The sequence below is a fragment of the Macaca thibetana genome, chromosome 13, assembly GCF_024542745.1.
Source record: "Macaca thibetana thibetana isolate TM-01 chromosome 13, ASM2454274v1, whole genome shotgun sequence".
NCBI lineage: Eukaryota > Metazoa > Chordata > Mammalia > Primates > Cercopithecidae > Macaca > Macaca thibetana.
Window position 1 is genome coordinate 5628118 of NC_065590.1, and position 15578 is coordinate 5643695.

Genomic DNA, 15578 nt, shown 5'->3' on the forward strand with positions numbered 1-15578 from the left:
CCTAGGACTACTGTACGCTACTCTAGACTTCATAAGCATTGTACACTTAGGATACACTAAATTTGTAAAAAATATACTTTCTTCAGTAATAACTGTAGGTTACTGTAATTTTTATTTTATAAAACTTTTAGGTACTTTTGTAATAATACTTAGCTTAAGAAGCATTGCATAGCTGTACTAAAATATTTTCTTTTTAAAAATCTTCGTAAGCTTTTTTCTGTCTTTTCTAACTTTTTAAACATTTTGGTAAAAAATGAAGACAGAAACACACACGTTAGCTTAGGCCTGCACATGGTCAGGCTCATCAATATCTGTCTTCCACCTCCACACCTTGTCCCAGTAGAAGGTCTTCAAGCCAGTAGCACACATAGAACTGTCATTTCCTATAATAACAATGCCTTCTTAGGCATACCTCTTGAAGGATCTGCCTGAGGCTGTTGTAAGTTCACTTTTTTTGTTGTTTAAATAGGAGTACACTTTAATATAACAATAGAAGTGTAGTAAACAAACCACTAACATAGTCATTTATTAAGTATTATGTACTATACATAACTATATGTGCAATAATTTTATACAACCGGCCATGCGACAGATTAGTTTAGCATCACCACAAGCAATGTCAGTAGGTGATGGGAATTTTTCAGCTTCATTTATTAATTTTATGGGTTCATTGTTGTATTTGCAGTCCTTTGTTGACTAAGATGTTATGTAGTGCATGACTGTATTATAATACTCTAGCGTTTATATTTCAGAACCAAGCTGTAAAGCTGCCATCTTGAGAATTACTATTCTAAGATGACTACATGTCTTGTTATACATTTGTTTTCTAAAGCAGTAATGTATAACTGAAGTTTGTATTTTAAAAATTGTTTTTCCCATCTGATCTCATTAATATCTAATTAATGATGTCACAGCTTTTAAAGTATAACAGTTTGCAAATCAAGCTTCCTTTAGGCTTGTAAGGCCTTAAGAGTGGTTCTAGAGGTGCTAGACTGAAGCAGTAAGTAGCAGTAAGTAGGGTTCTTCCAAGTTGTGTGTAAGTGCATGCAAACACACACACACAACACACACACACGCATGTACATCTAGGCTACTCAGAGCCCCTACTCTTACCTGGAGAGAGAAGGACATCAAGTTATGAGTGGGATGGTTGTGTCAGTGTAGAAAAGTAAGGACATTTTAGGGGACTAGTCATCTTTTCCTTTTGAAAATGTATGCAGTATAGGGGATTCTAGAGATCTGGTCATCAGATTTCTCCCGATCTTAAATACTGTGCTTTTCTAATCAAGGATGATTTTCCCTTTCCTGCACAGTTCCTGTTCTTTCTCACTTTAACTCTGCTTTCCCTTCATTCTGTGCTAACTACAAATCTTCCTTAGCCTGACTCTTCGCAGATAGTATGTCACGTGCATATAACAAGGAACAGAGTGTCTACCTGGCTGGTGTGCACAGCTTCTTCTCCAGGTTTATGTGAGAGATAGGTGGAGATCACAGACTTCCCAGCCTTTGTCATTCACAAGGGCAACTTATTTTTATTTTCCAGACTTGTGTCACTATCTGTTTCCTTCATTCCCCACCCTAATCTTCTCACACAAACTCTGGGTTTCTTCCTCTGCTCATCTTACTTCAGTAAACCAAGATGCTAGGAGAGGAGCCAAGTCTGAAACAATGTGCTCAGTGATGTTTTGTTCCTGGGACCCACTGGACTCAGCTGAACCTCTTCCCGTTAGTGGGTTCTCACTGAGCACACCGTCACAGACTGCACCTCCAGCCTGCATTCATGTATTCAGTACTCTGCCCTGGCTTCACTAGAGGGTGCTGTCGTGCAGGGTTGTTCGAGGTAAACGTTTTCTGGACTTAACGGACCAGATGATCTATATTTGCAAAGGAAACAGACTTTCCAAGTGATAAGTTCAAATAGTATCAGTCATTTCCCTTTTTTGGTCCCATTTTTACAGCTGAACAAACCGAGGCTCAGAGAAGTGGAGTGCATTTCCAGAGGTCACAGTTAGTGGGAGAACTGGCCAGGCAGCCCCCTCGCACTGTCCCTGCAGCTCTCCGTGTCTGTCTTTACCTCCTATGCATCACGTCCTATAATCACACTTCAAAGGATGAGTCCTCTAAGATTCCTGTTCTTGGCATAAGGATAAAGTGAATGCATATGTGCCTCTGCTCCTGGAGGGTGGGAAACGTGTGTTCCTTTCCTTATTGTATGTGGTGTGGGAGAAGTAAAGTCATGCACATCATTCAGTAGCCACACATTTTATTTTTATTTTTTCTTAAGGATGAAGAGGAAGAAATCAAACTGGAGATAAATATGCTAAAGAAATACTCTCATCACAGAAATATTGCAACATATTATGGTGCTTTCATCAAAAAGAGCCCTCCAGGACATGATGACCAACTCTGGGTAGGTGGATGTTTCCTGAGCATTTGTGGGCGTTCCGTTTGCTTGAATTGTAAGGGCGTGGCGGGGGTGGGGGCTGGGGGGAAGGGAGGGAAGAAAAACCATGAAGAGGAGCAGTAAGTAGCTGGCAGATTCTAAAGGCTTCCTTGGCCGATGTCTCTGGGTTGACTATATGCTGGTTGCTTATTGTGATATTGATTTCACATTGCATGGAAAAAAGTTAACTTTGTGTTTCAGGAATAAAATGGCAGCATCTAGAAGGAATGTGATCAAATAGCAAGGAAAATAGGAGCTTGAAAGCAATACAATAAAAACTTTATTTATGGGAACAAAACTAATTTGAAAGCCCAGCAAATTGAGCTTACCACTTGGAAATGAGAGACAGATCTCAAGAAACAAACTTCTGTCAGTAGCTTATCAATAGTATTAATGATAATAGTTAATTAAATTACAGGGAAATTTCTGGAATTGACACATTCAACCTTATCTCTTTTTGAACACATTTATATTCAAGATAATGACCTGGAGATACCATCAGATCTGTGGCTATCACATTATTTAAACTTGCAAAGCAGGAAGATAGATGAATACTTTTTGTATCAGTATTTTTAAAGGGCCGTTACAGAAAACATCTGCAAAATTAAATAGAAGGGAAAAAGTTTACTCTGTTACCATTGCCCAAATCAGGTCACAGTTAAAATTTTAGAACAGTTCAGTTCGGTTTATTTTCTGGGTACTTTAAACATACCGTTGTGATCATATTGTTCAAACATTCAGATACTGTAAATATTGTATTAAAAATTGTATAACTGCTTAAAAATACTATTTTTTATTCGTATTAGACCCAGTTAATATAAAATATAATAGTTTGAGGATCATAATGTGAAAAATAGAATGTTTTTGAGGCAAAATGGAAAAGAATGTTAGGGAATATTTGAGTCAGATATTTGATAATTGGGCAGTGATGAGGAGCAAAGTGGTCTTCCTGTGCCCACGTGCTTCTGAGAGAGAATGAGCACTTCAGAATTGCTGTGCTTGGGTGTGCCGTAGAATACCAGACACTCACAGTCTGCTGGACCAAATACGTAGAGCGAATACATGGGACCGTGAAATGAGCTTTCAGTTCTTTAGGTGCCTCCAAATTATTATGAGTTATTTAGGAGCATCACGTTTCCAGGTCTTTAGAATAAAGAGATGGCGTGGCGGTTAAACTGGTTTTCCCAATTTCTCCAAGATGTGTTACTCACCTTGTGTCTTGTCTGCCCTATAGCTTGTTATGGAGTTCTGTGGGGCTGGGTCCATTACAGACCTTGTGAAGAACACCAAAGGGAACACACTCAAAGAAGACTGGATCGCTTACATCTCCAGAGAAATCCTGAGGGTGAGGAAAGTGGGTGGCTACAGTGCTCCAACCCATGATCCTGTGCTTCCATTTTCATTTTCCCAGCCCCAAGTACTTCTTTGCATTACTTATACATATATAGATTATTCTCTTTGACAGCCAAGGATTCTGTATATCTAGCTAGCTTTGATAATTTTAAGCTACATCATGATTTGACTCTGGCAAGTATGTAAAGAAGGTTGACTTAAATAAAAAAAGCATTTCTGTATTTCCCTGAATTTACTTTCCATGGCATCATGACATACCTATTGGCAGCTTTCCTTTGAGTTAAAAGGAAATCAGAGTGGAAGGGAAGAAAAATAATCTCCAACTATTGTTTTTAAAGGAATTCTGTGTATAAGCTTATAAATAAATACTAATGGTACTGAATGCTGGTTTTCAAAATCACCTTGAAGACTTTGGTGTTAGCTACTAGAATCTGTTACAATATTTATGAAGAAAAGTTAGAATGTTTAATATTATTGACAGCCATTTGGAAAGCTGGCTAAATATCTTAGAGTAAGTTTCTGAACTACTATTTTAGCAGCTTTTAAATGTTTCTTTTGAGTAGTAAAGCCATGTTGATGGCACAGGCAGAGGGTTTCTAGGATTTCGTATTTGAGCAGTGCATGTAGGATATTACCAGTGGGTCTCTTCCTTCATTTGGCTATCACAGTTTTTCTCTCTACTTCATCCCTGAATTACACACAGACATTACTTGGTTGCATTTCATTTACCTCCCACATTGAAAAAAAAAGATTGTGAAGTTAAATTGAAGCCCAATTCTTATGCTTCCCCCACTAATAAAAAAACTTAAAAGTAATGAATAAGTTATTTTAATTTTTTTAATAAGTAAAGTTATCCCACTTTTTATATGTAAGATTCATAGAGGATTGCAGGTTTAAAAACTGCCATCTAGACTTCCTAGAGAAACGTTTAATTTTTTTTTTTTTTAATTTAGATATTTATGTAGTCCTTGAAAAGAGGCAATTCCCCTAAGAAGACTAGTTGTGGGGGGTGGGGTAGGGTGACAGGAGAACCATCTTTTTATAAACACTTGCAAATGTCATTAAAATATCAGGATCTTTTATGAGTATTACAGAAAGCAGAGCCTAAATGTGGGAAACTTTCCTGCCCTATACTACTGTAAAGGAAGTCAGGTACTGGGCCAGGTGGATTTCTTCTATTAGTAACTAAAACTCTTTAGCGTGGTAGGCAGGATAGAACATTGGTTGAGTGGTTGGAGACTAGCATAAGTCATACCTGGGTTTGAGTCCTGCCTCTGCTGCTTACCTATAGCACACCCTATGTTATTCAACTTTCAGGACTTATTTTCTCCTCGTCTATACATTTTAGATACCAACCTTTTGAAATTACTTTTGTTAGGAGAATTCAATGAGTTAGTGTATATTAATCATTTAATGTAACATTTGGATACATAGCTACCTATCAGTGACTATTAACTGTTGTCATTATTCTTTGTTTTAAACACCCACTCTCCTGCCATACACATCCCCACCTGCGCACCCACGCCCCTACCTTTCTTATATAGATATCTCAAGCAGAGAAGTAGCTTTTAGCTTAATGTCCTAGGCATCAAATGTATTTCAGCCTTCAAAGACAAATGTGTTTCTATACCCAGGCAAGCGTTGTTTACCTATCATATGTAACATGTACATTTAGCCATTTTACCATCAATAATCTCCAGTAACATTTAAAAAAAGCCAAAGTTGTTTGACGCCTCTAAGCCAGCTTGAGTGTGACATATGAATGAACATCTTTTTGAGACACAGGAAATCTTTTTCACCTCACTGGGCATCTGAAACACGAGCTGCCTTCGCCTACATTTCATCTAGAATGGGAATTTTTCCTTGTGACAAAAGTTTCAATTAACTAAAAACAAGCAAATGCCTCAGGGAGAGTTCGTGTGTCATGCAGTAGTGCGTGTTCATTATAGGGGTTACTAAGAGTTGGCTTTGGTAAAGAGAAGGCAAGATGATAAGCTGGAGGTAAGGCCTCATGAGAAAGGAATGCAGCCACCCCCAGAGAGATAAGCTGTGTTCTCAAAGACGGTTGGGGTTAGACAGTTTCTGTGGTGGCAAAACCTTTCCTCATTTCTCACTAGATGTTGGATTTAGACATTATGATCATTATGATCAGACCCTTTGAATGGTGAGGGTCCTAAGCAGGTAGGCCGCAGCCAATAGAGAAGTGCTTTTTGGAGCCAGCACACTGTTACCCTCTGGACCACAAGGCTTAGCAGCAAGGCCAGCGTGTTCTTTTCAGCCCACTTCCGTGTTTACATTCTCCATGGCAGTATCTTCATATTGAACATGGGAACTTAGAGCTTTCTGTAACCAATGCTGTATGACAGCCTTTGACTGCTCTTTTGTTCCGTGACCATGCATGATAGAGAGTTTAGGGGAAAATGGTTCCTGGTTTAGAAACACGGATGCATTTGCTCAAGGATAGTGCTTCACTGAGTGTTTGGACTTGGCATCTCTGCTAAGGAAGAATAATTGTGGCCTGATATCTGGTATGGGACTAGTTGAACACACATACACTCCCAGGTAGTTAATGGCAGAAAAAGGTTCTTTTTTTCCGAATAATCATATAACATTGTTGCAGAGCTATTAGATACACTTAATTCCCTGTAGAAGCAGTGATCCTGTAGCAGTATAGACAGGAAAACAGGCATTGTTCCATACATTTATTGCCGGTAATGAACAAGAGTGCATGCAAGCCACATTTGTGTGACAAGATGTGGGTGCTTATGTTTGTTGTTAAGATAGTTCTGTAAAAGTTTAAGAAGAGGTTGGCAAGTTAGAAAACAAAAATGAACTGAAGTAATAGAAATAGGAATTACGAAGAATTGGGGAACTTAGCTTTTGTGTCTCTCCTTTTGCTATTTGAAGTTATACCATGCTGAGAGGAGGTACTTTGTTCCTAACTATAGCAATAAGGTACCATATATTTTTAGTGCTTTTTTCTCTAGTCAGTGCTTTGTGGTATAATACCGCACATCCTGTGTTGTGAAAAATAAACAGAGCTGTCAAATAAGCTTTGCTCTGTTTCCTAGACAGACCAGTAAATGAATGTTTAGAAACCCCCTATGTTAGAAAAATTAGTATTCTAGAGGAGCTGTTGTATTTAATTCATATCTTACAAAGTAATGATAACAATAAAACCCCATGAAAAAAGAATAAACAGGAAAAAAATCAAATAACCCTTACTTATAATCTGCCCTTTTTGGATTGAGACATTTTAGAGTAAATAGGTTGCTTGTATCTTAAGGAGGTGAGCTGTATATTTGGCTTCTCTAGCTAAGGACAGAATAAGTAAATGAGTTGTGAGAATGATGCATTACTGTCTCTTGGACCATATTTGGATGCAACATGTGTTTTTGTTCTTCCACCACCTCTTGTAAGAGACAAGCTTTTGGGCCTCATTCCAGATACAAGGTCATCAAAAAGTGTTATATGCCCAGTAGGTTTGTTTCCTTGGGAAAGAAAGATATTTTATTTGAACACAAGGCTCTTTTTGACAGCACAATCATTTTATGCTTGGGATGGAGGTGGGATTGATCAGCACTTAGCAGTTTGTCACTGTGCAGTGGGAAGGCTAGCCAGTGTTAAAGAGCCAGATTTCAAAGCCCTCTCTTGCCCTTTGCTTTTCCCCTGAGATGTGTCTAGTTAAATATGCCCACGGGGTCACCCTCTAGACATTTAGCGTGGGAAAGGAACCACCCTGTACACAAATAGCACAAATTATAGCAGAGAAACTGCAGATGGTAATCTGCAGTGTATCTTAAAGGCACAGCTAGAAGTGGTCATGTTGCTCACACGGGGAACCTAACCCACTGGGAATGTGGCCGGGGGGGAGGACTTCTTTCTGTGTGTGTGGTAGTATTGGTGCTGTCTTCCTGGGAATGCACTAAGAGTGAAGTTAATGTTCATGAGCTCACAAACACCGTTGGTCCACATGTGTACTTTCTTATAAAAGGTGTGTTCCTGGCTGTTTACTTATAGTCACAGAAAACTAAAATTCAGGCCTGTCTTTCCTATTCAGGGACTGGCACATCTTCACATTCATCACGTGATTCACCGGGATATCAAGGGCCAGAATGTGTTGCTGACTGAGAATGCAGAGGTGAAACTTGGTATGTAATGGATGTGCGGCGTGATCTCGTAATTGCACCTGGCACAAGCCAGCTGCACTCCCAGTTCTGCTTCCATCTAGCTAAAAGTTCAGTCTGTTACCCATGTTTTCTATTTCTGTTCTTAAGAATGTGGGAACCGAGCATATTGCTTAGCCTGGCTCCAGCCTCCCCACTTCCATGTTAGTTCCCTCCCACCTCCCGCCCCCTGGTTCTCTATACAGCAGCCAGACTGATCTTCAGATCAGACCATGCCACTTTCCTGCTTAAAGACCCTTAATGGCTTCCTATTTTACTTTGGATAAAACCGACATTTCTCACCCTTGCCTATAAAAAGCCATGTAGGATCTGATGCCTGCTACTTTTCCCTCCTCATTTTATGTCCCTCTTTACTTCTCTCTTCATCAGTCACTGTCTTTTTTTCTTTTCTTAAACTTCCTGGATCTTGCCTTGGGGCCTTTGCATAACTGTTTCCCATTGGGAAGACTTGACTTCAGTTTTGAAGTCACAGTTTTTTTTTCTCATGTTCAGGGGCCTTTTCCAACCTCTGATCTGTCTTGGGCCTTGCTGCTTGTTTCTTTCATAGTATTGTTCACAATTTATAGTTATGTGATTGTTTTTTACTTCTGTTACTGTCTCCTTTGCCAGAATGTAAATTCTGGGAATGCAGCAAATAGCCTATTACCCAGCACCCAGCATAGTGACTTCATTGTAGTAGGTGCTTGATAAATTTCTGCATGGATAGGTAATTACAGCCCGTGGTGGTTTCCTGGAGTTATTCACAAGGGTTCTTTTATATTTCTTGTTTCCTTTAGCTGGGTCTGAACTCATTCCACTTTCATCTAAGTGTTGTATCAAATTTTTAAATAGCGTTTGTATTAATTTTTCTTCCACTAACACATCATAACAAAATTCTTTCTGTTTATATGGGTCTGGTCCACCTTTCTTTTAGAAATCATAGGCACAGCTGTTGTACTGTAAAAGTAAGATCTTCATAGTTACCTCCTTGCATAGTGTCTGTGTTTGTTGGTCTTCTATGGAGGAATCTGCCCAATTGGAAACTCCCCTCAGGGCTCCCCTCAAGGAAGCACTTGAGCAGTTCTCATACCAAATGACTCAGTGAGCTGTGCGTTCCCTGCACTGGTCTCCTGCTATCGGCCTCTGATAGTACCTGAGTGATCACTTAGTGATTGGTTACCATTGCCTTCCAAGTCGCTGTGATGCTCGCTTAGGCTTCCTGCACTAACTGGCTGGCCTGTGTGTCCCTGGTTCCTGTGCTGCCTGGCCCGTGTGTCTCTGTCTCTGAAGGAGTACTCAGTGAGTAAGTCCACACCCTGGACAAGCCATTTTCTGAGCGTGTTCTGTGCATAGAAGTTGAATCTATGATCCCTTTTAGTCATCTCAGCGCTTCGTAGGCCTTTCTGCATGGGCGCCTCCACCTTTGCAGGTTCCTGCTTGGGTAATGGTAGTGTGTGTGGTGATAGTGTTGGCAGGGACGGATGGCAGGCATTCCGTTAGAGGTCATGGTCTTCCTGCCAGCTCTGCCTCCCATCCTTGAACTGTCCTCTAGACCACCACCACCATCCAATTGGGTGGGATGCAGAAGTCACTGAAAAATCAGCAGAAGTCCCAAGTGCTTTAGGGTGTGTTGTTTGTGAACATATGATTTAGCTTGTTGTTGTTTTTTTTTTTTTTGATTCAGTACTGTGTTTTTTTCAAGAAAACTTTTGTGAATTTCTTACCTTTATGGTTATTAGTGCTGTTTAAGAAGGTAAGTCAAGTGTGTCTTCAGTCAGTTCTCCAGAACCTGGGGCTCTCTGTGACTTGATCTTGTTTGCGGCAGTTCTCTGAAAGCACTGAAGGTTGTGGTTCATTCAAAAGGCCCTCTGCTGGTCACTGTCGGAGAAGCTGGGGAGGCAGCCAGATCCAGGCTTCACAGAAGCTTCCAGACTGGTAGAGGATCTCACAGTCTCGGTGGCTTTACTGTGGAAGGGCACTCCTGACCAGTGGTGCTTGCCTTGAGGAGGATCGCATATTCATGAAGCACTGCTGTTTCAGTTTACTATGAAGACATTTCCTCCTTGTGTTTTTTCACAAGTATATCTGGTTTGTAATTGTGTTTCACTTTCTCTTCCTTTTTCTCCTTCCCACAGTTGACTTTGGTGTGAGTGCTCAGCTGGACAGGACAGTGGGGCGGAGAAATACGTTCATAGGCACTCCCTACTGGATGGCTCCTGAGGTCATCGCCTGTGATGAGAACCCGGATGCCACCTATGATTACAGAGTAAGAGGCACCTGCTCCGTAGGCCTTTGCAAGGCCACTGGCATGCCTGAGGGATGGGGGCTTTGCTTATAAATTGCACACCCCTTGTCTGCCTGCCTTTTCAGGGAGGAAGACCTTCAGTGAGGAAAATTGCAGGTGCAAATTTTTCAGGACAGTATTCAGATGCTGTCTTTTTTGGCCATTTGTATCACATGACTGTGTTCTCATTAAGGAATACACTGGTTTCAAAGCAGTCTGGAGCACTTTGTCATGCCTAGAGCTTTTTGTTCCTATTTACTATCCTTTTTTTTTTTTAACTTGAAGAATATATTAGAATCAAATATTCTTTTTAAAATATTGCCAGTGTACAATAATAGCTTCGAGTGAAATTATATATTATTCTTGTTAAACTGCTGTACAGCATTGATTTGGTATACAAATTTATTTAAATTATTAGAGTGACCTCTAGGGACTTGAATCAATAATGCACTTTAAAAAAAAATCTAGATGTAAATCCATATTTGATATCAGACTCGGGTTACTATGTTTACCAAAGCTGTTTTTAAAAATCCATGCCTTAATTAGATGAGCCAGTCTGGTTAATATACCTGTTAATGATATGCAAAATGGAATTCATGTCTTAACAGTCTCCCATGTATTTTAGTATTTATTACAAATATCCAATTAATGAGACTTAATTTAAGACTGTAGTGCAGAGTAACTTTTATTTTTTATATACTGAAGTATCTTAAAATAGGTAACAGACTTTGTGACTTTCCACTCTTTACCATGTCTCTAAAATTTAAAAATGTTTTCCCGCATTCCCCAAATAATTATTATACCTAAGTAAATACAAATAGTTAATACAAAGTTGGTAATTAGACCTGGCTGGTATGCAGAACAAGACAGTGTATTTGGTTATTTAATCTCTTTTAATCGAGAACCACCCCCACTGCCACCCCCACCTCGTTTTTTTGTATTTGTTTTTGTTTTGCCATAAAACTGACTTTCTGAAGAGCCTGGGCCTGTTGTCTAATGTTCTACCCTTGAGATTTGTCTCATTACTTCTTTATGTCATTTAGTTTGTTTCCTGTAAACTAGAAAGGCTTAATTTGTATCAAGGAAAACCTTCTTAGCAAAATCACCACTGGGGAGGTGGAGGTGGAGGTTCTTCATGTTGCCTCACAGCAGGGGACATGCAGAGCTGTTCATCCCCCGCTCATTGCCAGGAGTGGCCCCTGGATTAGGGTAATGAGCCCCTTTGTGTACCCTGATAGTATAGAAAGCTTAATGAAAATAAGGGAGGAATGATAGGTCTCTCCTTTTTGTTGTATTCAGATATATGTGTCTGAACTTTGTAATATAAGTATAGATTATTTAGAAAACCTTTAAACTGAGCAACTTTAATTCCTTGGTTAGGATAGCATATAAACAAATATATAGTAATGATAATAACTATCCTCATCTGCTTTTCAAAAATTCTTTTTTTTGGATTTTAAGAAATATTGTCTGATAAGACTTTAGTACATCAAACAGTGTTTAGTGAGTACTCTCCATTACAAAAGTAAATAAAACTGGCAAAAATGCCTGCCTTCATGGAACTTATATTTGAGTAGAAAGTGAAGTTTAATTCAAATTTTAAATTTAGTATTTCAGGGGAATCAGAAAAAAAAAAAAGATTCCATGTACAGAAAACCAGCTGACTTGTTTGGTTTGCAAGTAGGGTGGGGATGCTTAGTAGCGTGATTTGAATTAGTGAGCCACGTTAGGTTTTATGAATTCAGTGGTGAGCACTTTGTAAAGAATGGTTTCTGGCCTTTAAACTTTAAAATCTTAATTAAGTTTGAGTTACTAACAATAAACATCCATCTGGGCCAGAAGTCTAAAGTATTGAATGCTTATGAAGAAATGAAGAAATATATTGAACCGTAGACCATTCACTGAACAGTTAGAGAGAGGTTTTTAAGTGGGACCAGCTCTAGTTCATTCATAGATGTGAGTGGTTTTAATCAAATCAATTTTCTGCTTCTTTCCTTCCTCCCTCCCTCCGTCCCTCCCTCCTTCCATAAGTTCTACAAATGTGTTTGTACTTTTAATTTGCTGGCAAACTTCATTTTGGTTTATATAGCAAAGTTGTGTGAATAGCCAGACATGTAAGTTAGTGGCTCTGTAGCTACTCCAGTATCCGTAACATACTGTTTTATTTTTGCAGAGTGATCTTTGGTCTTGTGGCATTACAGCCATCGAGATGGCAGAAGGTGCTCCCCGTAAGTAACTTTCTTTTCTTTTTCCCCGTAAGTAACTTTTCTTTTTAGCTCACTTGTTAACGTGTAACTTAAATCTCTCCCAAGACTTCAAAAAGAACAGCTCAGCTCCATGGATAAAGGCATTTCTGGTAGACTGTTTAGATGAAGGCATCATCAATATAGTCAAGTTTTAGATATAAAAGGAATTCTTGGCAACCACTATTACTATTTCTTTTAAATATCTCTAGGAGGCCTATAGGCTACATTTTCTTTTATTTAAGTTGTACTCAAATGTGTGACCTGAAGTAGTGCTGAGATCAAATAATAAGTAGTAAGTTTTCTCTTTACATTTTAAATTGAATAATTCAGTGAAACTACTCCTAACACATGAAATTTTAGTATTAAGTTTTGAGTTTACAAATGGAGGCAAAACTTTATTAATAGAATAATTTTTTGTGCGTGTTAACTGAAATTTTGTGAGTTTTTGCTTCTCCATTGGATTGAATTAATGAGAACTTCATATAATTCATTTTTGATCACGGATGAGGTAGAATTGCAGAGAGCAAAGGAAAAAAAAACCCTGCATTTTCTGCTGTCCCCATTAAAAAAGGTCTACACAAAGAATGTATAACTGTCTGGCACAGCACATAGTTGCTGCTGAATAAATATTTGTTGAATGAATGAAAGTAATTATTGACAGCTAAAAATTAGTTTTCAGCGTGGAAATAGAGATCTGCCTCAAACACCATACATTCCCCTGTGCTTCCCTCTGAGACAGTAAGGCGGGGAAGTACCACCTCATCCTTTGTCTCAGTTTTTGTTCACAAGGGGAATAGTATTGTCTGCCCCTCCTCATTGCCCAGATGCCTTGTAAGGGTCTTTTGAAGGTAAAGAAACACATGAAAATGCACATTGCCTATGGTGACACAGTAATGCCTGCGTGTGTGCCTAACACACCTTTATTGGGTGAGTGATAGGAGTACAAAAACAGTAATTGCACAGAAGTAAATCCATTTCATGCTCAATTTTTGCTCTTTCTAGTATTTTTAGCTGTAACAACAAACAGCATTTCTGGAGGGCCTAACTGTGCTCATTCTGTTCCAGGCATTGCGTGAAGGCCTTTGCAAGCCATATCTTATTTAATCTCGACAACAACCCTATGAAAATGCAATCGTTTTCATTGTAATCTTACAGATAGTTTAACAACCTAAGTGTTAGTTCCTGTAAGACTTAGATTTATGAAAACTTTCCAATGTCTGTTGAAAAATGTATATTCTTCTTGTTGCTCTCATCCTCCCGCTGTGCTGTTTTTAAATGGGAAATTCAAGGTATGCCCTGGAGTTCATAACTAGGTGTCTAGACTGCTCGGTATGAAGCCTGTCAGTCAGACGATGGGCCAGAGCATTTCATGTTATTTATGACTGAGCCCTAGAAATCAAGAATGAGTAAAGTAAGTGCCATACTGACACGACCGTCTCCTCTCCTCAGCTCTCTGTGACATGCATCCAATGAGAGCACTGTTTCTCATTCCCAGAAACCCTCCTCCCCGGCTGAAGTCAAAAAAATGGTAAGCTATATATGGTTTTTTGTTGTTCTTTTCCTTTTGTTTCTTTTTACTTATACTTTGCTTTGAGATAAAATTCTGGCCCTTCTAATTCTGGGGAACACAAGAACTGGTTCTCCAAAACTCCAATTAAAGGGTGCGTTGATTTTTTTTAAATGAGATTTTTCTTGATAAATTCTCTCTGAATTACAAAACGGTGACAAACAACCACACGAAACACTGTAACATGTCTAAAGACAAATGTTCTATTTTAATATTTAGACATTCTTTTAAGTGTAATATACTTCTAAACATCTTTCCATTAAAGAAAGTGACTGGGCCCGGTGGCTCGCACCTGTAATCCCAGCACTTTGGGAGGCCAAGGCGGGCGGATCACCTGAGGTCAGCAGTTCGAGACCAGCCTGACCAACATGGAGAAACCCTGTCTCTACTGAAAAAAAATACAAAATTAGCTGGGCGTGGTGATGATGCCTGTAATCCCAGCTACTCAGGAAGCTGAGGCAGGAGAATCGCTTGAACCCAGGAGGCAGAGGTTGTGGTGAGCCAAGATCACGCCATTGCACTGTACCCTGGGTAACAAGAGCAAAACTCTTGTCTCAAAAAAAAAAAAAAAAAGCTGTGTTGACTTGCAGTTCCTCAGATGTCGTAGGATTTTAAAATTAATGGAGGCTTTTACTGTAATTATTATTTTTTTTTAACTGAAGTTAGACATACCAGCTTTCATTGCAGAATAGCATATTAACAGAATGGCTTAATCTTCTTGGGCTGTCACTTTTCCTTCTCCTTGTAACTCTCATACATTTGTCAGACAGAGTACTGATACCCACAGAGAGAGAGAGGAGGATGACTTTCCCTGAGAGAACCTGTTAGGATTGTAGCATTGTGGGAACATACTGTTGGGTTAGTTGTAAAATCTTGAAGAGAGAGAGCAGTGTTTTGGGTTCTGCTGAGAATTTTGCCCCCTCTTTCCCTCCTGAATTTCCTTCTGGGTCCTTTCCTGTTTGTTCTCGTCTGTACTCTGGCTCATCATGCATGGCCTTCCCTCCTTTTTGTGTTCCTCTTTCTGTTTTTCTGGACTCATTGATTCCTACCTGCTATATGACTTTTTTTTTTTTTTTTTTTTAACAGTTCTTACTAGTTTTCCAATTGATGCTACCTCGTCTTAGGTTCTTGACTCTCATTCTGAAATACGCAGAACATCTCAGAGTTAAGCTTCCATTCTGAATTTGGCCTTTTAGCGGTTCCTGCTTATGCTTTTTTTCTTGTTTACTCACCTTCTGGTGATTTGCAGTTCTCTTTTCCCCTATGTTGTTGCACGCCAACACCCATCTTCATACCAGTTTTCTTCGTGCTTCTTCTCCCTGTATCTCACTGTCCTTTCCCCCAACACCTTTCACCATCCTTTCCCCTCTGTCTTCTGCTGGCAGGATTTTTCTCAGTTTTTATACAGTCTTTAGGCACGTCTGACTCCATGTGGCTGTCTGATTCCATCTACCTGTGTTTAGAATGGTTTTTATTGCCACGGAGTTGTAAGGATTTTAGCTCCAGTCAGTCTTCTGTA

General features: G+C 39.3%; 1 protein-coding gene across 50 annotated transcripts in view; it reads left to right on the forward strand.

The window, feature by feature from the left end:
• The window catches only part of MAP4K4 (mitogen-activated protein kinase kinase kinase kinase 4), a 190082-nt gene that overhangs the window by 119526 nt on the left and 54978 nt on the right, over window positions 1–15578 (forward strand). For all 50 annotated transcript variants that reach the window (XM_050754977.1, XM_050754987.1, XM_050755005.1 and 47 more), the window contains 6 exons: window positions 2285–2410; window positions 3678–3788; window positions 7857–7947; window positions 10098–10228; window positions 12420–12474; window positions 13942–14020. In XM_050754977.1, the coding sequence (XP_050610934.1) occupies window positions 2285–2410; window positions 3678–3788; window positions 7857–7947; window positions 10098–10228; window positions 12420–12474; window positions 13942–14020 (593 nt within the window). The remainder of the gene's footprint in view (window positions 1–2284; window positions 2411–3677; window positions 3789–7856; window positions 7948–10097; window positions 10229–12419; window positions 12475–13941; window positions 14021–15578) is intronic.